The 24887-nt window shown below is 53.0% G+C and overlaps 1 protein-coding gene across 1 annotated transcript in view; it reads right to left on the minus strand.

The window, feature by feature from the left end:
* Window positions 1-24887, minus strand: part of huwe1 (HECT, UBA and WWE domain containing E3 ubiquitin protein ligase 1) — a 286926-nt gene that overhangs the window by 198779 nt on the left and 63260 nt on the right. Inside the window, 6 exon segments of the mRNA XM_085978299.1 lie at window positions 2020-2070; window positions 6519-6596; window positions 9139-9201; window positions 11572-11724; window positions 16584-16790; window positions 20213-20311. Of these exon segments, the coding sequence (XP_085834425.1) occupies window positions 2020-2070; window positions 6519-6596; window positions 9139-9201; window positions 11572-11724; window positions 16584-16790; window positions 20213-20311 (651 nt within the window).

Raw genomic sequence — 24887 nt, forward strand, 5'->3', positions numbered from 1 at the left:
GCCCCAAGACCAGAGCCCAGTTCCCCCCACGGGCAGAGCCCAGCTCCCCCCACACGGCCCCCCCAAGACCAGAGCCCAGCTCCCCCCACGGGCAGAGCCCAGCTCCCTCCTCCCCCCACGGGCAGAGCCCAGCTCCCCCCACGGGCAGAGCCCAGCTCCCTGCCCCCCACCCAACCAGGCAGAGCCCAGCTCCCTCCACACGGGCCCCAAGACCAGAGCCCAGTTCCCCCCACGGGCAGAGCCCAGCTCCCTCCACACGGCCCCCCCAAGACCAGAGCCCAGCTCCCCCCACAGGCAGAGCCCAGCTCCCTGCCCCCCACCCAACCAGGCAGAGCCCAGCTCCCTCCACACGGGCCCCAAGACCAGAGCCCAGCTCCCCCCACAGGCAGAGCCCAGCTCCCCCACACGGGCCCCAAGACCAGAGCCCAGCTCCCCCCACGGGCAGAGCCCAGCTCCCCCACACGGGCCCCAAGACCAGAGCCCAGCTCCCCCCACGGGCAGAGCCCAGTTCCCTCCACACAGCCCCCAAGGGCAGAGCCCAGCTCCCTCCACACGGCCCCCCAAGACCAGAGCCCAGCTCCCCCACACGGGCCCCAAGACCAGAGCCCAGCTCCCCCCACGGGCAGAGCCCAGCTCCCCCACACGGGCCCCAAGACCAGAGCCCAGCTCCCCCCACGGGCAGAGCCCAGCTCCCCCACACGGGCCCCAAGACCAGAGCCCAGCTCCCCCCACGGGCAGAGCCCAGTTCCCTCCACACAGCCCCCAAGGGCAGAGCCCAGCTCCCTCCACACGGCCCCCCAAGACCAGAGCCCAGCTCCCCCACACGGGCCCCAAGACCAGAGCCCAGCTCCCCCCACGGGCAGAGCCCAGCTCCCCCACACGGGCCCCAAGACCAGAGCCCAGCTCCCCCCACAGGCAGAGCCCAGCTCCCTCCACACGGGCCCCAAGACCAGAGCCCAGCTCCCCCCACGGGCAGAGCCCAGCTCCCTCCTCCCCCCACGGGCAGAGCCCAGCTCCCTCCTCCCCCCACGGGCAGAGCCCAGCTCCCCCCACAGGCAGAGCCCAGCTCCCTCCACACGGCCCCCCAAGACCAGAGCCCAGCTCCCCCACACGGGCCCCAAGACCAGAGCCCAGCTCCCCCACACGGGCCCCAAGACCAGAGCCCAGCTCCCCCCACGGGCAGAGCCCAGTTCCCTCCACACAGCCCCCAAGGGCAGAGCCCAGCTCCCCCCACACGGGCCCCCAAGACCAGAAAGACACAGATCGAGTGTCAGGGAAAGCAGCACACTTCATCTTTGCAGCTCCCGCTTTGAACGTGCATTGTGGTAATGCACAGGAACCAGGTGCACCGCACACTGGGGACAGAGATGCGCACCAGCGATGCTGCTAAAAGCAAGGTCCCCACACTCAGCTCTAGTCACAGAGCAGGGGGCCGAGCAGAACCCAGACGTGTCTCCAGGGAGGGCAGAACGATAAAACCACCGCGCGAGTAACTCGGGCGCCTCATCATCTGGTTATAGGCACCAATGGGCGAGGGGCCTCTCTGCCAACTTGGGCAACCGAATTTTTTTTTCAGGAAATAAACACACCAGGATTCTTCCCTCCGCCCCCACCCCCAATATTAAATTTGTAACTGTACCACCCTGTGGGTACTGAGCTACAGACCAGAAAGGCTCCAGGTTCAACCCCTGGTCTGTTAGGAATTTGCTCATCTCAGCCAAGGTGCTGGTCTGTTTGCTGCAGTTGAGCTTCAGTGCCACTCCACTAAGGGGGTGGGGAACAATAGGAGGAGGACCAAGAGTCGGCCAATGCTCCTACTTTGAGCACTGCCAGCGACTTCAGTTTTGTTCGGCCTTGTACAGAGGCTCGTCTATCTGCTCGAGGGTCTACGCCCAAGACGCCAAGCCTTGCTGCGGACAGACCAGACAAGTGTTCACAGCATTTGCTTACCAATTTACAGACTCTTCCCACCCCCATCCCCTTACCGCGGCAGTGAGAGTCGAAGTCAGAAGCACTCACCTTATCTAACTGCTCTATGTGAATGTAATGTAGTGTGTTGTTTGCTGTGGCCTGCAACAGAAAAGGGTACAAGACGCAGGTCAACACAAGTTAAAGCAATGCAGCGCAGTGCTCCGCCATATTGCAGAATGCAACAGCCCCCTCGGCGCACATTGGGAGCTGAAAATGGTTTACAAAAGTCAGCGAACGACCGAACTGTGGGGTGCGCGGGGAGAAACAAACCCAATAAGTTTACAGCCCAGCAATACAAAGCCGATCAGAACCACAGTTCATCCGCGGCCATCGTTTTCCTTTCAATAAGGTTTCCAACTATCGCAAAGAAGATTGAGAGGGCTGTCCTATGAGGAGAGATCAAGTAGACTGGGCCCATACTCTCTGGAAGAATGAGAGGTGATCTCATTGAAACATATCAGATTCTGAGGGAGATTGACAGGGTAGATGCTGAGAGGCTGTTTCCCCCCTGGCTGGAGAGTCTCGAACCAGGGGTCACAGTCTCAGGATAAGGGGTCGGCCATTTAGGACAGAGATGAGGAGGAATTTCTTCACTCAGAGGGCGATGAATCTTTGGAATTCTCTGCCCCAGAGGGCTGTGGAGGCTCAGTCGTTGAGTCTATTCAAGGCCGAGATCGATAAGATTTTTAGACTTTAGGGAAATCGAGGGATATGGGGATCGGGCAGGAAAGTGGAGTGAGGTCGATGATCAGCCCTGATCTCATTGAATGGCGGAGCAGGCTCGAGGGGCCAAATGGCCGACTCCTGCTCCTAATTCTTGTGTGACTTCTCACATAACACCAGGTTATAGTCCAACAGCTTTATTTGAAATCGCAAGCTTTCGGAGCGCTGCTCCTTCGTCAGGTAAAGTCACCTGACTTCAAGCTTTCGGAGCGCTGCTCCTTCGTCAGGTAGTCACCTGACGAAGGAGCAGCGCTCCGAAAGCTTGCGATTTCAAATAAAGCTGTTGGACTGTAACCTGGTGTTGTGTGACTTCTCACATTTGCCCACTCCAGTCCAACACCGGCATCTCCACATCATGACTAATCCTTATGTTCTTTTTGCAGAGTGGCGCTTGGCTTCCCCCCCAAACCCAGTTTATTTGTCAATGTCGCACTATGCAAGGAATACGTCCCCAGGAAGCAGCTTTCATCAATTCTGCCACCCCGAATCCTGTCCCTCAAAAATGACCGTCAGATGTCAACCCAAGACACGACCACCTTCCATGCCACTCGAGGGACACGGGGCAGCCAGTTTGAGGGTGCGAGCCAGGGTGAAAGGAACACAACGGCAGTATGGTGTATGGTCACACGACACTCCGTTGGAAACACACAGGACTGCACTAAAGACTAAACCTCTTCGCACGAGATGCTCTCTTACTCAAGACTGAAAGTGCAATTGGAACACAATCCTTTAAAAAGGCACGTGATGGCTTGGCCTTAAAGTAGATGCCCCCTTGACATCCAACAGCTGGTCACCAGCCGTGTTACAGGCCGCCTGCCGTGTTCCTCTCCTCCCGGTTATTCCCCAGTTTGCTTCGAGTCCAAGTGATCTCCCGAAATGTTGCTCGCGGTAAAGTGGAGGAGACGCTGCTCTCCAAGGCCGGGAGCACGTTAGCAGTGTAACATATTGGATGCTGGTTGACAGGAGATACTGCCGTGTACAACCCAGCCCGTCCCTTCGCCGTCAACACCCTGCGGTTAGAGGTTAACGGCGCCAAGTCAGCCGGGGCTCAGTGGGTCTCACTCTCGCCGGAGTCAGAAGGTTGTGGGTTCAAGTCCCACTCCAGAGACTCGAGCACAAAAAATCTAAGCCGACACTCCAGTGCAGTGCAGAGGGAGCGGCGCACTGTCGGAGGGGCGGTGCCGAGGGAGCGGCGCACTGTCGGAGGGGCGGTGCCGAGGGAGCGGCGCACTGTCGGAGGGGCGGTGCCGAGGGAGCGGCGCACTGTCGGAGGGGCGGTGCCGAGGGAGCGGCGCACTGTCGGAGGGGCGGTGCCGAGGGAGCGGCGCACTGTCGGAGGGGCGGTGCCGAGGGAGCGGCGCACTGTCGGAGGGGCGGTGCCGAGGGAGCGGCGCACTGTCGGAGGGGCGGTGCCGAGGGAGCGGCGCACTGTCGGAGGGGCGGTGCCGAGGGAGCGGCGCACTGTCGGAGGGGCGGTGCCGAGGGAGCGGCGCACTGTCGGAGGGGCGGTACTGAGGGAGCGCCGCAATGTCAGAGGTTCCGTCTTTCGGATGAGACATTAAACAGAAGTCTAGTCTGCCCTTGAATAAGACGCAAAAGATCCCACTGCACTATTTTGAAGAGGCGGGGGGGGGGGTTCACCCTGGTGTCCTGGGGCCAATATTTATCCCTCACCCAACATCACTAAAACAGATGATCCGGTCATTTATCACATTGCTGTTTGTGGGAGCTTGCTGTGCGCAAATTGTCTGCCGCGTTTCCTACATTACAACAGTGACCACACTTCAAAAAAAGTCCTTAATTGGCTGTGAAGCGCTTTGGGGCGTCCCGAGGTGGGGAAAGGCGCTGGAGAGACGGGAGTCTTTCTGAAAGGGTATATTTTGCGTTGGTGGAGATTTCTCCGCAGATTGGCTCTAGTTTAAAAAAGGTGCAACAAATTTGCGTGTGCTGAATCCCGATGTACACACCTCAGAATATCTGTACAGAATCCCAAACACAGCTTGCTTCAGTCCATCCACAGATGGATTGTCACAGCCTTGTACCACTCCATGGCATCTGCCTATTCGAGATCCTACACTCCCAATCATTCGAGTACTGAAGGTACATTCCTGTTTCCAGATATGGCCCTACCCCGGTCGTTAGGATTCCTGGGATTGGGGGGGGGGGGGTGGGGGGGCGCAAGTTAGACCCATATTCCCAGGAGTTTAGAAAAATGACAGGTGATCTAATTGAGACGACCAGACTCTGAGGGGGATTGACAGGGTAGATGCTAAACTTGCTGGGAGTAGAGAATCTTCGCTACGAGGAAAGACTGGGTCTTTTTTCCTTGGAACAGAGGAGGCTGAGGAGAGACCTTATTGAGGTGTATAAAATTATGAGGGGCCTAGATAAAGTGGATAGAAAGGACCTATTTTCCTTAGCAGAGGGGTCAAAAACCAGGGGGCACAGATTTAAAGTAATTGGTGGAAGGGGATTGGAGGGGGCGGCACCGAGGGAGCGGCGCGGCACCGAGGGAGCGGCGCGCTGCCGGAGGGGGCGGCACCGAGGGAGCGGCGCGCTGCCGGAGGGGGCGGCACCGAGGGAGCGGCGCGCTGCCGGAGGGGGGCGGCACCGAGGGAGCGGCGCGCTGCCGGAGGGGGCGGCACCGAGGGAGCGGCGCGCTGCCGGAGGGGGCGGCACCGAGGGAGCGGCGCGCTGCCGGAGGGGGCGGCACCGAGGGAGCGGCGCGCTGCCGGAGGGGGCGGCACCGAGGGAGCGGCGCGCTGCCGGAGGGGGGGGGCGGCACCGAGGGAGCGGCGCGCTGCCGGAGGGGGGGGCGGCACCGAGGGAGCGGCGCGCTGCCGGAGGGGGGGGGCGGCACCGAGGGAGCGGCGCGCTGCCGGAGGGGGGGGCGGCACCGAGGGAGCGGCGCGCTGCCGGAGGGGGGGGGCGGCACCGAGGGAGCGGCGCGCTGCCGGAGGGGGGGGCGGCACCGAGGGAGCGGCGCGCTGCCGGAGGGGGGGGGCGGCACCGAGGGAGCGGCGCGCTGCCGGAGGGGGGGGGCGGCACCGAGGGAGCGGCGCGCTGCCGGAGGGGGGGCGGCACCGAGGGAGCGGCGCGCTGCCGGAGGGGGGGGGCGGCACCGAGGGAGCGGCGCGCTGCCGGAGGGGGGGGCGGCACCGAGGGAGCGGCGCGCTGCCGGAGGGGGGGGCGGCACCGAGGGAGCGGCGCGCTGCCGGAGGGGGGGGCGGCACCGAGGGAGCGGCGCGCTGCCGGAGGGGGGGGCGGCACCAAGGGAGCGGCGCGCTGCCGGAGGGGGGGGCGGCACCAAGGGAGCGGCGCGCTGCCGGAGGGGGGGGCGGCACCGAGGGAGCGGCGCGCTGCCGGAGGGGGGGGCGGCACCGAGGGAGCGGCGCGCTGCCGGAGGGGGGGCGGTCTTTTGGAATCAGACATTAGAGGCCTCGTCTACCCTCTCTGGTGGATGTAAAAGCTCCCATGGCCACTATTGGAAGAAGAGCGAGGGGGGGGGGGGGGGGGGGGGGAGCACTCCCCGGTGCCCCCGCCAACATTTATCCCTCAACCAACATCACCAACAAAAATTAACTGATCATTCGCTCACTGCGTGCCTGTGGGTGCTTGCTGTGCCCAAATTGGCTGCTGCTTTTCCTACATTGCAACAATGGCTACACTTAAACAAAAAAAAGTCCTTCATTGGCTGCGAAGCCCTTTGGGACGTCCGGGTGAGACGTGAAAGGCGCTAGAGCAATGCAACTTTTTTTCCCCCTTGTCCTTTAAACTAACGTCTGCTCTCAATATTTTTGGGGAGAAACAAAAAGAAACCTCACCTTTTTGTCCAACTTCACCTCGGCACTTGGCTCTGCATAGAACTCAAAGTGTAGTGTTGTTGCACTAGGTGGGTATTTCTATATGAAAAAAGGACAAAAAAAAGAGGGAATTTAATACCCAATTTGCAGTTTATGGTTTTACTCACTTCTGCATGAGCTACTTTGTACTCAAACATTTTATTATTAACTAATGTTTAATTACGAAGCTCTGTAGCCTATTAGACCGAGGTTAGCCCAGTTCTGGCAAAGACTGGAGGGGCGAAAGTGGATGAACCTCCCACCCCAGCCGACATTAAAGCCAGAGCTGGAGGAATCCCAGCTCTTGGGTTCCAAACTCAAACCTGACGGGGACGGGGAAGGGGAAAAACACCAGAGCTCTGAATTTGGACTGCGGGCACTAGTGCACAAAGCGGGCCAACTCCTCTGCTAATGGGTGGCGGGAGAGAGCGAGCGAGCGATTTCAGGCCAACGGTAAACTTTCACACGTTGGATTTCCACCCCCCCACAAACAGTGCAGTTTCAGGGCCATGGTCCTCCTTTAGTTGGCAATGGGAAAAAGAGAGAGCACATGGTACAAAAAGCTCAGTACAATCGTATGGCACAGTGTGCTGATGCACCAACTCGTTCCCTTCCAGGGCTCCGTGCCGCCATCGCTTGCAGAGACTCTTGTCCGTTAACTGTACTGGGTAGAGAACAACACACACTTCACAAAAATCGAGAGCGGTGCATTCGCACACCGTCACTCTGGCAACGCATCGAATGCTCAACACATTCTGCAGCCCTGTAAAGCGATACAGCAGCTCGATTGGCACGACATGCGGGAGGGGCTGCTGGGGCCGGAGGGAATTGAAGGGCAACCTAGCCGGGAGAAAATTACAAGGGTTGGGAGCAGCCCACCGCACTGCAAAGCTGGGAAAAATTCAGGCGAGGTCCCACAACAACGGGAGCCGTTGCGGGTCTCCGCAACGGCGAACCATTCGAGCCACCCCAGCCGAGGCCGTTCATCTGCTGCTGCTGCCGCCGTCGTCGCCCCCCGCTTGACCCGGACAGGCTCAGATCACTCGCGCCCACCACCACTGGGACTCTCGCGCAGTGAGACAGTATTACACAACAGGAGGGCGGAAGGGTGGGAGAGAAGGCAAGCACATTTCATTCTTACTTTGCTGGGACATTAAATACTTGGGTTTCATTATGACCTAGAATTAAGGAGTCACGACAGTACGGGGGATGTTTTATTTTTGCCGATTTAGTCACTGATCTACAACCTAGAGTCCTGCCCTAACCAGATGCTCCACGGGGTCTTCCTGTTTACATCCAGTGCCCAGCCCACGCTCACAAAGGAAATGGGGATTCGATCGCAAGAGACACAGTTGCTAATGGATTGGAACATGAAACAAAAAAAAAGGAACCTTCTCCCAGGCTTCAAGTACAACATTTTAGGAAGCTGCTGCAAACTGTTGCTCTGGCACACACAGCGCTATCTCTACCTCCGCCAATTGCCAGCCTCAATCACTGCCTGGCTCAAGAAATGGGGAGACGGGCAGCCGGCACCCAGACCTCCACCAACTCCAGGGACCATCCTCCTTGGGGGGGGGGGGGGGGGGGGGGGGGCAGGGAAGAGAGAAAGAGAGAGCGGATGCAGAGTGATCCCAACCTCCCTTAAGCAACAAAACAAAAAAAATTGTCCCAAGTGGTGCGACTGCTCGGGACAAGGAGGCGCCAGCGGAGAGGTGTGCGGGGACCAGTTCCCCTTTCCCCAAGGGAAGTGCAACGAGACCTGGGTGTCCTTGTGCACCGGTCGCTGAAGGTAAGCATGCAGGTGCAGCAGGCGGTTAAGGCGGCAAATGGTATGTTGGCCTTCGTAGCGAGAGGGTTAGAGTACAGGAGCAAGGATGTCTTGCTGCAGTTGTACAGGGCCTTGGTGAGACCACACCTTGAATATTGTGTGCAGTTTTGGTCGCCTTATCTGAGGAAGGATGTTCTTGCCATGGAGGGAGTGCAGCGAAGATTCACCAGACTGATACCTGGGATGGCAGGAATGACGTATGAGGAGAGATTGGGTCGATTGGCCTTATATTCACTGGAGTTTAGAAGAATGAGAGGGGATCTCATTGAAACTTATAAAATTCTAACAGGACTAGACAGACTAGATGCAGGATGTTCCCAATGGTGGGGGAGTCCAGAACCAGGGGTCACAGTCTAAGGATAAGGGGTAAGCCATTTAGGACTGAGATGAGGAGGAATTTCTTCACCCAGAGAGTGGTGAACCTGTGGAATTCTCTACCACACAAGGCAGTAGAGGCCAATTCATTAAATATATTCAAGAAGGAGTTAGATATATTTCTTAAGGCTAAAGGGATCAAGGGATATGGGGAGAAGGCAGGGACAGGGTACTGAATTTGGATGATCAGCCATGATCTCACTGAATGGCGGAGCAGGCTCGAGGGGCTGAATGGCCGACTCCTGCTCCTATCTTCTATGTTTCTATGCTTACTCCAGTTCATTTGAGTTAGCCCAGTTGCGGAAATGGCGTCAATGGTCAGATTCACGTCGGGAACCCGAATATTCGCACCGTCGGGGGCCCAGATTGAAATCGCAATTTCTGCGAAACGTCACTTACCGACATCTGTAAGTCGCGGCAGCACTCTGCGAGGCCGAATCCATTCTCTTTCCCACCCCAACTCTGTTGAAACAAAGATTACAATTTTAAGGGGGGAAAAAAAAAAGCAAAATACAAGCTGAAGTAAACTCATGCTCCTCGATGATTCAGCCACGCTGATCCAGCGAGTGGCTGAACTGTACAGTCTAAAAAAAAAAAAAGTCCCAGTTTCCACCGCTGGATTCAGGGCTGATCTAATCGAGGTGTTTAAATTGATAAAAAAAGATTCGATGGGGTAGATAGAGAGGAACTATTGCCTCTGGTTGGGGAAGTCGAGGATAAACGGCACAGAATTGGAGCCAGGCCATTCAGGAGTGAAGTCAGGAAGCACCTTCCCCGCACAAAGGGTAGTGGAAATCGGGGAAACTCTCCTCCAAGTGGATGCTGGGGGGTCAAGTTCAGGACAGAGATCGATAACTTTGTTCGGTGAAGGCATCAAGGGATAGGGGTCAATGGCGGATAAAATGGGGTTGAGGTGCAGACTCTGGTCGCGGAGTGGCTGCGTGCAGGTTCATGCCTGGAATTCTCCACCTACTGATCGCTTGGCTTGCCACTGCAAGGTGGTGCGCGCCAGAGGCTCAAGTGCCAACACAGGGGAGAGGAACATGTGCGACAATGCACCACTCCCCCGTTTCTGCAGTGGTGCGTCAGCCCCGGTCACCCTCTCGCGATTTATAACATCCCCTGCCTCCCCGGGGCCGTTCCAAAAGGTGCGCCAGCGCCTGTGAAGTTGTCATAATTCAACTGTGCATTCACCTCTCCTTGTCCAAGTTTGAATTCATGTCCCCTTCCCCTACAACACGTGTTGCTACTGATCACCCGGGGATCCGGCTAATCTGGATGCACGTCGTGCTTGCCCACGTAGTGCGGAGACATTTAGCGGTGATAAGCCTCCGTACAAATGCAAAGGACACATCGTCCTACTGATCCCAGTGAAGCAAAGGCAAGTCACAGCCAATGCTCCAGTTAAGCTGTGCGGTGGTCTGGAAGTCCCACAGAGACCGGATCTTTAAACGGAAAAACCGGGCACTCGGAGATTTGAATGGGCCGCGCACCCAAAAACAGAAAAAAATTAGGAGGGAGCATTGGTCACATTCTTTGAAAAGCCACACCAAACACCTCAGGTGGTCAGGAGCAGTTCAAGAAACCCGGCTGGCAGGAAGGGGGCGAGGCAGAATGTAGGAGCGCGCGACAGAGGCGGTTTCAGGATATTAAGGGGAACAGATAGGGTAGATAGAGAGAAACTATTCCCACTGGTTTGAGTGTCTCGGACTAGGGGACATGGTCTAAAAATTAGAGTCAGACCTTTCAGGAATGAAATTAGGAAACACTTCGACACACAAAGGGTGGTAGAAGTTTGGAACTCTCTTCCGCAAACGATTTGTCAATTGTTGATTTTAAATCGGAGATTGGTAGCCAGAAATGCGAGGGTGTACATATCAGGAAAGGATGAACAGGCTGGGTCTCTTTTCTCTTGAAAAAAGGCTGAGGGGTGACCTAATAGAGGTCTTTAATATTATGAAAGGTTTCGATCAAGTGGATACAGAGAGAATGTTTCCACTTGTGGGGAAGAGCGTAACTAGAGGCCGTCAATATAAGATAGTCACCAAGAAACCCAATAGTGAATTCAGGAGAAACTTCTTCACCCAGAGAGTGGTGAGAATGTGGAACTCGCTGCCACAGGGAGTGGTCGAGGCGAATAGTATAGATGCATTTAAGGGGAGGCTGGACAAGCATCTGAGGGAGAAGGGAATAGAGGGTTACGCTGATAGATTTAGATGAGGAAAGACGGGAGGAGGCTCGAGTGGAGCATAAATGCCGGCATGGACTGGCTGGGCCGAATGGCCTGTTTCTGTGCCGTATATCCTATGATAGCTTTCTGTTAACGAGACAGAGACAGAGCTTTCTGTTAACGAGACAGAGACATTCAGTCACAATTCACAATTCAAATCGCTTTATTGGCATGATAAGGTACATCTTATGTTGCCAAAGCATCAAAATACATTTATGGTTGAACACAAACGCGGTTCTATTCATACAGTTTATAAATATACATTCGCCTTGTTTGTATATATTCTTGTCTTAGTTTACTGGTTGTCCCTCTGTTCATGGCAAGCTGCAACATAGTGTGCCGCCAGTGTTACACAGCTTCTCTCCTCCCCCATTAGGAAAGGGAGTTTTTGGTTGTCATTCAGATTTCTGAATTCAGGGCATATTTGGGAGAATTTTTGGTAGAAATTCTCCCTGATGTCCTGATATTTTCCACAGGCTGTGAGGAAGTGCATCTCTGTCTCCACTACTCCCTGACTGCAGTGAGAGCATATCCTGTCTTCTCTTGGCAGCCTGGTTTGCCTGTGTCTGCCTTTTTCGATCGCACACTCACACGGAACATACCTCTGCTAAGTGCTGTAGTCTTGACAACAAAGGAGTCCTCTTATCAGATCCGAGCCTAGTGATATAATTTGATCTCTTGCTGAACACATACAGCAGATTTAATACTGCCAGCACCACTTGCATGTCACATGATGCTAATAAAGTAGTCAGATGCTGTGAAGGAAGAGCGGAGAGGTTAGTACAGTCTATTCGCAGCCGAGCTTCGGAGATCAGAACTGCAAACATACGTCCACCCACAAGGCGCCGTCTCTTGCCAGTTAACAGTGTCCAACGGGTAACTGTGCCCCCCAGTGGCCAATGGTTCACCCGTGAGCGCCGGCAGGACGTGGCAGCAAAAGGCACCGCAGCCGAGCCCCACGCGGTGCTCACCCAATGTCTACATACGGGCTCCTTCCACAGCAGGAGGGGCTGGATTGCGATCGGGTGTGGGAACGCTGGACGATTTTCTGCGCGCAGCACGAGGGCGTCGGGGGTCAACTGCAGTGCCTCGAGCACGGCAGGGGCCAGGAGTCGAACCCAAGACTTTAATCGGTGCAGCGTGCGATTCTTTGACTCCGGGCGCTATGGTCGTTTTCCCATTAGGCCGGTCGGTCGGTTCAGAACACGCACGGTGGCGGGGCACAGTAATTTGCCAGGAATCATAGCGTACAGGAACAATTTGAGCAAACTAGGTCCTGCTCAAGTGGTTTATAGGGTGCGCCAGCTCACGGAGACAGTGAAAGCCCCATTGAAACACAAACTTCTTTAGAGGACTGGACAGGGGAGATGCAGAGGGGCACATTCCCCCTGGCTGGGGAATCCAGAACCAGGGGTCACAGTCTCAGGATAAGGGGTCGGCCTTTGGCACTGAGATGAGGAGAAATTTCTTCCCTCAAAGAACATAAGAAATAGGAGCTGGAGGCGGCCATTCGGCCCCTCGAACCTGCTCCGCCATTCAATAAGATCAGGGCTCATCATCGACCTCAACTCCACCTTCCCGCACTATCCTCATATCCCTCGAGTCCAAAAATCTCTCGATCTCGGCCTTGAATAGACTCAACGACTGAGCCTCCACAGCCCTCTGGGGCAGAGAATTCCAAAGATTCACCGCCCTCCGAGTGAAGAAATTCCTCCTCATCTCAGTCCTAAATGGCCGCCCCCTTATCCGGAGACTGTGACCCCTGGTTCTAGACTCTCCAGCCAGGGGGGAAACAGCCTCTCAGCATCAACCCGGTCAAGCCCCTTAAGAATTTATACATTTCAATGAGATCACCTCTCATTCTTCTAAACTCTAGTGAATATAGGCCTAGTCTACTCGATCGCTCCTCATAGGACAATCCCCCCATCCCAGGAACCAGTCTGGTGAACCTTCATTGCACTCCCTCTATGGCAAGTATATCCTTCCTTAGGTAAGGAGACCAGAACTGTACACAATACTCCAGGTGTGGTCTCACCAGGGCCCTGTAGAATTGTAGTAAGACTTCTTTACTCTTATACTCTAATCCCTTTGTAACAAAAGCTAACATACCATTTGCTTCCCTAATTGCTTGCTGTGCCTGCATGTTAACTTTCAGTGATTCGTGTACAAGGACACCCAGGTCCCTCTGAACACCAACATTTCCCAGTCTCACTATTCAAAAAATATGCTGTTTTTGTTTTTCCTACCAAAGTGGATAACTTCACACTTCCCCACATCCTACTGAACTCCACAAATAAACTCTAAAGCCTGCACATCTGCCAATGCACTTTATTATGGTTATGTTAATGTATTACAAGCCAAATGTATGTTGAATGTTTAAATGTCTCAATCTAAATGTACACTCTCGGGAGCCGCAAGCCTACATTTCGTTGTACTGCACTTGTGCACTAACAATGACAATAAAAGTTGATTTGATTTGATTTGATTTGATTGATCCCATTTGCCATGTTCTTGCCCAGTCAACCTGTCTCGATCTCTTTGCGTCCTCCTCACAGCTTACACCTTCCCACCTAACTTGTATCAGCAAACGTGGATACATTACACTCGGTCCCTTCGTCCATGTCATTAACATAGATTGTAAATAGCCAAGGCCCCAGCACTGATCGTTACAGCCTGCCAACCCGAAAATGACCCGTTTATTCCTACTCTCCGTTTCCTATCCATTAACCAATCCTCAATCCATGCTAATATGTTACCCCCAAGCCCATGAGTCCTAATTTTGTGATAACCTCTTGTGCGGCACCTTATCGAATGCTTTTTGAAAATCCAAATGCACCACATCCACTGGTTCCCCCTTGTCCATCCTACGAGTTACATCTTCAAAAAACTAAGATCCGTCAAACACAATCTCCCTTTCACAAAACCATGTTGATTCTGCCTAATCAGATCACGATGTTCTAAGTGCCCTGTTACCACGTCCCCAATAGATTCTAGCATTTTGCCTGCTACTGAGGTCAGGCTAACCGGCCTATAGCTCCCCGTTTTTTTTCCCCTCTTCCTCTCGAGGGGCCAATTGGCCGACTCCTGCTCCTAATTCTTATGTTTTTTACGAAACCAAGCATCGTGCAGTACAACTCGGCTCCCTTTAAAATACTAAATGAAACCCTTCAACAGATCGCAGTGCCCGACTGAAGGTTTACCCCACTAGTGAGGCAACGGCACCAAAGACCAAAGTGCATTGGGACGAGATTTCCTATTAATGATATTTGGTGAGACTGTGGGAGAAGCAGCTGAACACCGCCAGGCGCACACAACTCAAAAACAGGACAAGTTAGTGATTAAGACACCGAACTGAAGGGCCCACGGGTCAAAGGTGAATAAAATGGGGTCGAGGTGCAGATTTCGTCGCAGAGTGGCTGCACATCCCTGTGCTTTGTAGGCCAGACTGCCAGGGTTCACAAGACACGGGTTGACAAAAAAGGTAAACCGTGCTCGACTAATCTACTGGAATTTTTTGAGGATGTAACTGGTAAAATAGATAAGGGAGAACCAGTGGATGTGGTGTATTTGGACTTTCAGAAGGCTTTCGATAAGGTCCCGCATAAGAGATTAACGTGCAAAGTTAAGGCACATGGGATTGGGGGCAAGGTACTCATAGAGTCATAGAGTAATACAGCACGGATAGAGGCCCTTCGGCCCATCGTGTCCGCGCCAGCCATCAAGCCCTGTCTAATCTAATCCCATATTCCAGCATTTGGCCTGTAGCCTTGTATGCTATGGCATTTCAAGTGCACATCCAAATGCTTCTTAAATGTTGAGGGTTTCTGCCTCCACAACCCTTTCAGGCAGTGAGTTCCAGACTCCAACCACCCTCTGGGTGAAAAAGTTCTCTCTCAAATCCCCTCTAAACCTCCCGCCCTTTACCTTGAATCTATGCCCCCTAGTTATTGACCCCTCTACTAAGGGAAAAAGCTCCTCAGTATCCATCCTATCTATGCCCCTCATAATTTTGTACACCTCAATCATGTCCCCCCCTCAGCCTCCTCTGCTCCAAGGAAAACAAACCCAATCTGCCCAGTCTCTCTTCATAGCTGAAGCGCTCCAGCCCTGGTAACATCCTGGTGAACCTCCTCTGCACCCTCTCTAACGCAATCATATCCTTCCTGTAGTGTGGCGACCAAAACTGCACACAGTATTCCAGCTGTGGCCTAACCAGTGTTTTATACAGCTCCATCATAACCTCCTTGCTCTTATATTCAATGCCTCGGCTAATGAAGGCAAGTATCCCATATGCCTTTTTTACCACCTTATCCACCTGTTCCGCCGCCTTCAGGGATCTGTGTACTTGCACACCCAGATCCCTGACCCTCCGTCTTGCCTAGGGTCTTTCCATTCATTGTGTATTCCCTTGCCTTGTTAGTCCCCCCAAAGTGCATCACCTCGCACTTTTCCGGGTTAAATTCCATTTGCCACTGTTCCACCCATCTGACCAACCCATCTATATCGTCCTGCAGACTGAGGCTACCCTTCTCGCTATTTACCACCCTACCAATTTTTGTATCATCCGCGAACTTACTGATCATACCCTTTACATTCATATCCAAGTCATTAATGTAGACCACAAACAGCAAGGGACCCAGCACCGATCCCTGTGGTACCCCACTGGCCACAGGCTTCCAGTCACAAAAACAACCTTCGACTATCACCCTCTGCCTTCTGCTTGGTTTGGATAGAGAACTGCTTGGCAGCTGGGTGGGCGTGTGTGCTGTGAGGAGGATGCAGAGAAACTCCAGGATGATTTGGACAGGTTGGGTGATTATACTGCATCTGCCCAATGTGGATAAATGCGAGGTTATCCATTTTGGTGGCAAAAACAGGAAGGCAGATTATCTGAACGGCAATAGATTGGGAGAAGGGGAAGTGCAACAAGACCTGGGTGTCCTTGTGCACCAGTCGCTGAAGGTAAGCATGCAGGTGCAGCAGGTGGTTAAGGCAGCAAATGGTATGTTGGCCTTCGTAGCGAGAGGATTCGAGTACAGGAGCAAGGATGTCTTGCTGCAGTTGTACAGGGCCTCGGTGAGACCACACCTGGAGTATCGTGTGCAGTTTTGGTCACCTTATCTGAGGAAGGATGTTCTTGCCATGGAGGGAGTGCAGCGAAGATTCACCAGACTGATACCTGGGATGGCAGGAATGACGTATGAGGAGAGATTGGGCTTATATTCGCTGGAGTTTAGAAGAATGAGAGGGGATCTCATTGAAACTTATAAAATTCTACCACAGAAGGCAGTGGAGGCCAATTCATTAAATATATTCAAGAAGGAGTTAGATATATTTCTTGAGGCTAAAGGGATCAAGGGATATGGGGAGAAGGCAGGGACAGGGTACTGAATTTGGATGATCAGCCATGATCTCTCCGAATGGCAGAGCAGGCTCAAGGGGCCGAATGGCCTACTCCTGCTCCTATCTTCTAGGTTTCTATGACATGCTAGCATTATAACAGCCAGCTGAAAGTGCCCTGCAAGAAATAAGAGGAGTGGATAGGAATTGGCGATGGTGGGAAGGAAGAGTTCGATGCCAGCGCTGATGCAGCACAGACAGCTCCGGTACTCACCTCGATGGAACTGTACAGGTGCCGCGAAAAGCTGTACTCAATGAGCAGGGCCGTGAAGTTTAAGACAGCCAGGAGGAGGGCTTTGAGCTGCTCGTTTTCTGGTCTGTCACACACCAACATCCAGGACATGGTTTCCACAGTCTGCCCAGCATCTGCCAAAATTCCATCGAAGCGATCCAGCAGATCCACCCAGTGGTACAGCTCGCACTGAGGGGGGGGAAAAGAACAGGAGCAGAGATGGATCAACAAGTCAGACGCAAGAAAACTACTAGGCACTTGGTCTAAGCGTTAAACAAAGCTTTAATCAACTGTTTTACAACATGGGGGTCTAGTTGTGTCCTTCACTAGTTCCTGTTAAGAATGTCCTGTGCAAGCTGGGCCCGTGCCCGAGTATTTATACTCTCCCTGGACAGCGCCACCCACAGGCCACTCAGTTGATTCATGTCAAGGTCCAAACAAAAACTACACGCCAAGTACAGTACTACCCGAGGCATTTCATTCCTTTCTTCCCCCTCTGCCCATCCACTAACCGATAGAACTGCAATTCGACCGAATCTTGAAGCCAGTTTAAAAAAAAAAAAAAAAAAAACTCTTTCTTTTAACGAGGAAACCCAAGGACTTTGGCTTTCCATTGAAAAGAACGAATCGCAGAATGCGAAACGCAAAGGCATCTACTCCAAAAAAGGGACAGACCGACAGAGGCACTCCAACTTGGAAGCAGTCTCTTCATGCAAGGACACACATTTATTCTGCAATTCAGCGATCTCTTTCCAAAAAACATCCCATTATTGATCGACAGTGCTGTGGACCAATTTCTCGTAACACCTCATCAAGTATTGAAGAAAATCAGGCAGTTACAAAGCTAGCAAAAGGGTGTAAAGCTGAAAGCAAACGTTACAGTAAACACAGACTGGCTAGTGCTTGTTGCGGTTGAAAGACATCCGCACTGAAGTGCGAGGCCGACAAGAAGCACAGATTCAATTCAAGAGATAGTTTGGTTAGAGGGCGGGGGGAGGAAAGCACAAGTCCGTATTTTGGTTTTGTCTCCATATATTTCGATAGGGTAGACGCAGCGAAGATGTTTCCACTTGTGGGGGAGACCAGAACTAGGGGCCATCAATATAAGACAGTCACTAATAAATCCAATGGGGAATTCAGGAGAAACTTCTTCACCCAGAGAGTGGGGAGAATGTGGAACTCGCTCCCACAGGGAGCGGTCGAGGCAAATAGTGTAGATGTATTTAAGGGGAAGCTGGATAAACACACGAGGGAGAAAGGAATAGAAGGATATGGTGATGGGGTGAGATGAAGAGGGGTGGGAGGAGGCTCGTGTGGAGCAGAAACACAGACACGTTGGGCCGAATGGCCGGTTTGTGTGTTGCAAATTCAATGTCATTCACTGCAGGAGCCCCCAGACTTTCTGAAGAGTTACTTAAACTAGGATGGGGGAAGATAAAGGTCATCAGAAAAGGTAAATGAATTTAGCAGAAAGGATAGCATGCAGAAGGAATAAAAGGGAATAAGGAGGAAGAAAATCAAACAGCTAAAGGAATGAGGTGCAAGATTGGACAAAAGAAATTTGGGGTGGGAAGCTCCACACTTTTGGAAGGATGTTATGGCAATAGAGGGTACAACACCAATTTACCAGGGTGCTGCTTAGTATGAGGAAATAAAAGACAGAAAGACATGAAAAATTGGGGCTGTTTTCATTCGCGGAGGGATGCTTTGAAAGAGGTGTTTAAAGTTATGATGGAATAGAGTAAAGACAGACTGTTTCCAGTGTCTGAAGGGTAGAGAAGAAGCGGACATCGATTAAGTGCAAGAAGTTTAGGACAGAGCAGGAGAAACTTTTCTATATAAATACACAATTGCGAGGCTGTGGGATGAACTAACAGAGTTAGTGATTGAAGCAGAGACCGTGTCGCTAAAAATCACATCTCGTCATCAGCGCATTGCTGTTTGTGGGACCTTGCTGTGCGCAAAAAGGCCGCTGCGTTTCCGACACGGAGACCGCCCCTTCAAATATAATTAATTGGCTGCGCAGCGCCTTGGGACGCCCCGAGGTCCTGAAAGGCACGGCAGAAATGCAGGTCAATCAAAAATAGGTTAGACTGGCAATTGTCGGAAAAGGAGAGCGAGATACGGGAATATTTCATGGGATGAGGGCTACTTAATGAGTGGAGGACATGTGGCAACATGGACTGGTTCGGCCGAATCCAGGACAAAGCAGCCTAACTTGATCGGCACCCCGTCCACCACCTTAAACATTCACTCCCTCCACCACCGCCGCACCGTAGCCGCAGTGTGGACCATCTACAAGATGCACTGCAGCAACTCGCCAAGGCTTCTTCGGCAACACCTCCCAAACCCACGACATCTTCCACCTAGAAGGACAAGGGCAGCAGGCGCACGGGAACACCACCACCTCCAAGTTCCCCTCCAAGTCACACACACCATCCTGACTTGGAAATATATCGGCCGTTCCTTCATCGTCGCTGGGTCAAAATCCTGGAACGCCCTCCCTAACAGCGCTGTGGGAGCACCTTCACCACACGGACTGCAGCGGTTCAAGAAGGCGGCTCACCACCACCTTCGAGGACGATTAGGGATGGGCAATAAATGCCGGCCTTCCCAGCGACGCCCACATCCCATAAGCGAATAAGAAAAAAGAATGGCCGGTTCCAGTGCTGTAATTCCTACGTAATTCTGTCTTCATGGTGCATTAGGTGTGCACACCAATGCTCCTGCCAAGGTGCGCGCAGTAATCGGTAGGGCACTCACTGGATTTTACATTTTAAATACTGCGCATGCGCAGAAATTTAACAGGACCGCGCATTAAAAGAAGCGGGCCGTGCTGAGCAAACCGCAGCTTACCATTGGTGCACGGCACGAAGCCTTGTCGGTCACATCGGCGCTCTTATGTCTCAAGCTGCAGATACGAACAGATCTCGGCGTCTCGGATTTAACCGCCAGCGCTGGGAGCGGCCCTTTCCAAAATCGCCAGGACAAACCAACAAGCAAGGAATGCAAGCCCAAACAGAACTGCGATGCCATGGTGTTGTGTTGTCATCTTGGCCAGGCCCGCAAAAGGCTTGCATTTCTATAGCGCCTTTCACGACCACCGGACTTCATTGGCTGTAAAGCGCTTTGAGAAGTACTTCTGGAGTGTAGTCACTGATGTAATATGGGAAATGCGGCAGCCAATTTGCGCACAGCAAGCTCCCACAAACAACGATGTGATAATGACCAGATAACCTGTGTTTATGATGTTGATTGAGGGACACCGGGGAGAACTCCCTACTCTTCCTCGAAATAGTGCCATGCGATCTTTCACGTCCACCTGAGGGGACAGACGGGGCCTCGGTTTAACGTCTCATCCGAAAGACGGCGCCTCCGACAGTGCCGCGCTCCCTCAGCACTGCCCTGGAGTGTCAGCCTAGCTTTATGTGCTCAAGTCCTTGGAGTAGGACTTGAACCCCCAACCTTCTGACTCGGAGACGAGTGCGCCGCCCACTGAGCCACTGGCTGACTCAAGCCGCACGTGGCTCACAGGCTGTACAGCCCCGTATTAGAGCGTTGGTTTCCCATCACCGCACATACCACGAGGAGAACGGCGACTGAACGCCTACCTTTCCAATATTCCATGTCTTGATTTGCTGAAGTTCCGTCAGGAGCTGATCGTCATTGCAGGCCTTCAGCTTATCAATTAGAGCTCGGCAGTCAGCAGGCTGGAGAGGATCAGAAAGAACACAGTCACCTTAGCTTCGGACAAACATTGGCCGTCTTTTACCAAATATCACCGCTGAAGAACGCACTGGTACTCAACCTGGCAGGAAGGCAGTGCGACAAAGCATTCCACCACTTAATGCTAAACTGTCATGTCAGCACTGATAGCAGGCACCAAAACAAACCTAAACCTCACTGGATAAAATACTAACGGGTGCACGGGTCTCTCTTGCCCTCCCCCAGCAGACTGAGTTACCAAAGTAGTACTTGTGCGTGCAATCCCCTACGTAGAAAGCACTTGCCAACTTTCAATTCATCAGAGCCTTCAGACTCACGCACCGATAGATGGGACACTTACTTCAGACTCACGCACCGATAGATGGACACTTACTTCAGACTCACGCACCAATAGATGGACACTTACTTCAGACTCACGCACCGATAGATGGACACTTACTTCAGACTCTCGCACCGATAGATGGACACTTACTTCAGACTCACGCACCGATAGATGGACACTTACTTCAGACTCACGCACCGATAGATGGACACTTACTTCAGACTCACGCACCGATAGATGGACACTTACTTCAGACTCACGCACCGATAGATGGACACTTACTTCAGACTCACGCACCGATAGATGGACACTTACTTCAGACTCACGCACCGATAGATGGACACTTACTTCAGACTCACGCACCAATAGATGGACACTTACTTCAGACTCACGCACCGATAGATGGACACTTACTTCAGACTCACGCACCGATAGATGGACACTTACTTCAGACTCACGCACCGATAGATGGACACTTACTTCAGACTCACGCACCAATAGATGGACACTTACTTCAGACTCACGCACCGATAGATGGACACTTACTTCAGACTCACGCACCGATAGATGGACACTTACTTCAGACTCACGCACCAATAGATGGACACTTACTTCAGACTCACGCACCAATAGATGGACACTTACTTCAGACTCACGCACCAATAGATGGACACTTACTTCAGACTCACGCACCGATAGATGGACACTTACTTCAGACTCACGCACCGATAGATGGACACTTACTTCAGACTCACGCACCGATAGATGGACACTTACTTCAGACTCACGCACCAATAGATGGACACTTACTTCAGACTCACGCACCGATAGATGGACACTTACTTCAGACTCACGCACCGATAGATGGACACTTACTTCAGACTCACGCACCAATAGATGGACACTTACTTCAGACTCACGCACCGATAGATGGACACTTACTTCAGACTCACGCACCGATAGATGGACACTTACTTCAGACTCACGCACCGATAGATGGACACTTACTTCAGACTCACGCACCGATAGATGGACACTTACTTCAGACTCACGCACCGATAGACGGACACTTACTTCAGACTCACGCACCAATAGATGGACACTTACTTCAGACTCACGCACCGATAGATGGACACTTACTTCAGACTCTCGCACCGATAGATGGACACTTACTTCAGACTCACGCACCGATAGATGGACACTTACTTCAGACTCACGCACCGATAGATGGACACTTACTTCAGACTCACGCACCGATAGATGGACACTTACTTCAGACTCACGCACCGATAGATGGGACACTTACTTCAGACTCACGCACCAATAGATGGACACTTACTTCAGACTCACGCACCGATAGATGGACACTTACTTCAGACTCACGCACCGATAGATGGACACTTACTTCAGACTCACGCACCAATAGATGGACACTTACTTCAGACTCACGCACCAATAGATGGACACTTACTTCAGACTCACGCACCGATAGATGGACACTTACTTCAGACTCACGCACCGATAGATGGACACTTACTTCAGACTCACGCACCAATAGATGGGACACTTACTTCAGACTCACGCACCGATAGATGGACACTTACTTCAGACTCACGCACCGATAGATGGACACTTACTTCAGACTCACGCACCAATAGACGGACACTTACTTCAGACTCACGCACCGATAGATGGACACTTACTTCAGACTCACGCACCGATAGATGGACACTTACTTCAGACTCACGCACCGATAGATGGACACTTACTTCAGACTCACGCACCGATAGATGGACACTTACTTCAGACTCACGCACCGATAGATGGACACTTACTTCAGACTCACGCACCGATAGATGGACACTTACTTCAGACTCACGCACCGATAGATGGACACTTACTTCAGACTCACGCACCGATAGATGGACACTTACTTCAGACTCACGCACCGATAGACGGACACTTACTTCAGACTCACGCACCGATAGATGGACACTTACTTCAGACTCACGCACCGATAGATGGACACTTACTTCAGACTCACGCACCGATAGATGGGACACTTACTTCAGACTCACGCACCAATAGATGGACACTTACTTCAGACTCACGCACCGATAGATGGGACACTTACTTCAGACTCACGCACCAATAGATGGACACTTACTTCAGACTCACGCACCGATAGATGGACACTTACTTCAGACTCACGCACCGATAGATGGACACTTACTTCAGACTCACGCACCAATAGATGGACACTTACTTCAGACTCACGCACCGATAGATGGACACTTACTTCAGACTCACGCACCGATAGATGGACACTTACTTCAGACTCACGCACCGATAGATGGACACTTACTTCAGACTCACGCACCGATAGATGGACACTTACTTCAGACTCACGCACCGATAGATGGACACTTACTTCAGACTCACGCACCAATAGATGGACACTTACTTCAGACTCACGCACCGATAGATGGACACTTACTTCAGACTCACGCACCGATAGATGGACACTTACTTCAGACTCACGCACCGATAGATGGGACACTTACTTCAGACTCACGCACCGATAGATGGACACTTACTTCAGACTCACGCACCGATAGATGGGACACTTACTTCAGACTCACGCACCAATAGATGGACACTTACTTCAGACTCACGCACCAATAGATGGACACTTACTTCAGACTCACGCACCAATAGATGGGACACTTGCTTCAGACTCACGCACCGATAGATGGACACTTACTTCAGACTCACGCACCGATAGATGGACACTTACTTCAGACTCACGCACCGATAGATGGACACTTACTTCAGACTCACGCACCGATAGACGGACACTTACTTCACTCACGCACCGATAGATGGACACTTACTTCAGACTCACGCACCGATAGATGGACACTTACTTCAGACTCACGCACCGATAGACGGACACTTACTTCAGACTCACGCACCAATAGATGGACACTTACTTCAGACTCACGCACCGATAGATGGACACTTACTTCAGACTCACGCACCGATAGATGGACACTTACTTCAGACTCACGCACCGATAGATGGACACTTACTTCAGACTCACGCACCGATAGATGGACACTTACTTCAGACTCACGCACCAATAGATGGACACTTACTTCAGACTCACGCACCAATAGATGGACACTTACTTCAGACTCACGCACCGATAGATGGACACTTACTTCAGACTCACGCACCGATAGATGGACACTTACTGTAATTTAAAAGTGCCAGCCTAGGCTCAATGGGTAGCACTCCAATCCAAGTCAGAAGGCCGTGGATTCAAGTCCCACTCCTTGAGCCCAGAATCTAGGCAGACACTCCCAGTGCAGTAGAGGGAGGGCCGCAGCCGCGGGAGGGGCGGCGCCGAGGGAGGGCCGCGCCGAGGGAGGGCCGCGCCGCGGGAGGGGCGGCGCCGAGGGAGGGCCGCGCCGCGGGAGGGGCGGCGCCGAGGGAGGGCCGCGCCGCGGGAGGGGCGGCGCCGAGGGAGGGGAGGGGCCGCGGGAGGGGAGGGGCCGAGGGAGCACCGCGCCGCGGGAGGGGCGGCGCCGAGGGAGCACCGCACCGCGGGAGGGGCCGCGCCGAGGGAGCACCGCACCGCGGGAGGGGCCGCGCCGAGGGAGCACCGCACGAGGGGCCGCGCCGAGGGAGCACCGCACCGCGGGAGGGGCCGCGCCGAGGGAGCACCGTGCTGCGGGAGGGGCGCACTGCGGGAGAGGCCGCGCCGAGGGAGCGCCGCCGAGGGAGGGCCGCCGAGGGAGGGGCGGCGCCGAGGGAGCGCCGCACTGTCAAATGAGGAGGCCAGTCGGCCCATCGAGTCTGTGGTAGCCAAAAAAGAGCTATCCAGCCTACTCCCACTTTCCAGCTCTTGGTCTGTAGCCCTGTAGGTTACGGCAGTTCAAGTGCATATCCAAGTACTTTTTAAATGTGATGAGCGTTTCTGCCAATTATATTAAATCTATATGCAGCATTACTTCAGATGTTCAAGGCGTACAACACTCAACAGATGCTAATTTAATTTAAATTATTCTCATTAGCAACTAATAAAATACACCAGCCAACCATGGCATCCTTGACACGTTCAAACTCAATTTTCAGAGCACACAATGGGGAACTGGCTGGGAGTGCCGCTTTTCAGTAACTGGCTGCTGGAAGGCATGTGAAGAGGAGCGTGCAGCCTCTCCAGCACCCTGGGA

The sequence above is a fragment of the Somniosus microcephalus genome, unplaced genomic scaffold (genome assembly GCF_052327205.1).
Source record: "Somniosus microcephalus isolate GS21.2 unplaced genomic scaffold, FLI_Smic_1.0 unresolved_chr7, whole genome shotgun sequence".
Taxonomy (NCBI): Eukaryota; Metazoa; Chordata; class Chondrichthyes; order Squaliformes; family Somniosidae; genus Somniosus; species Somniosus microcephalus.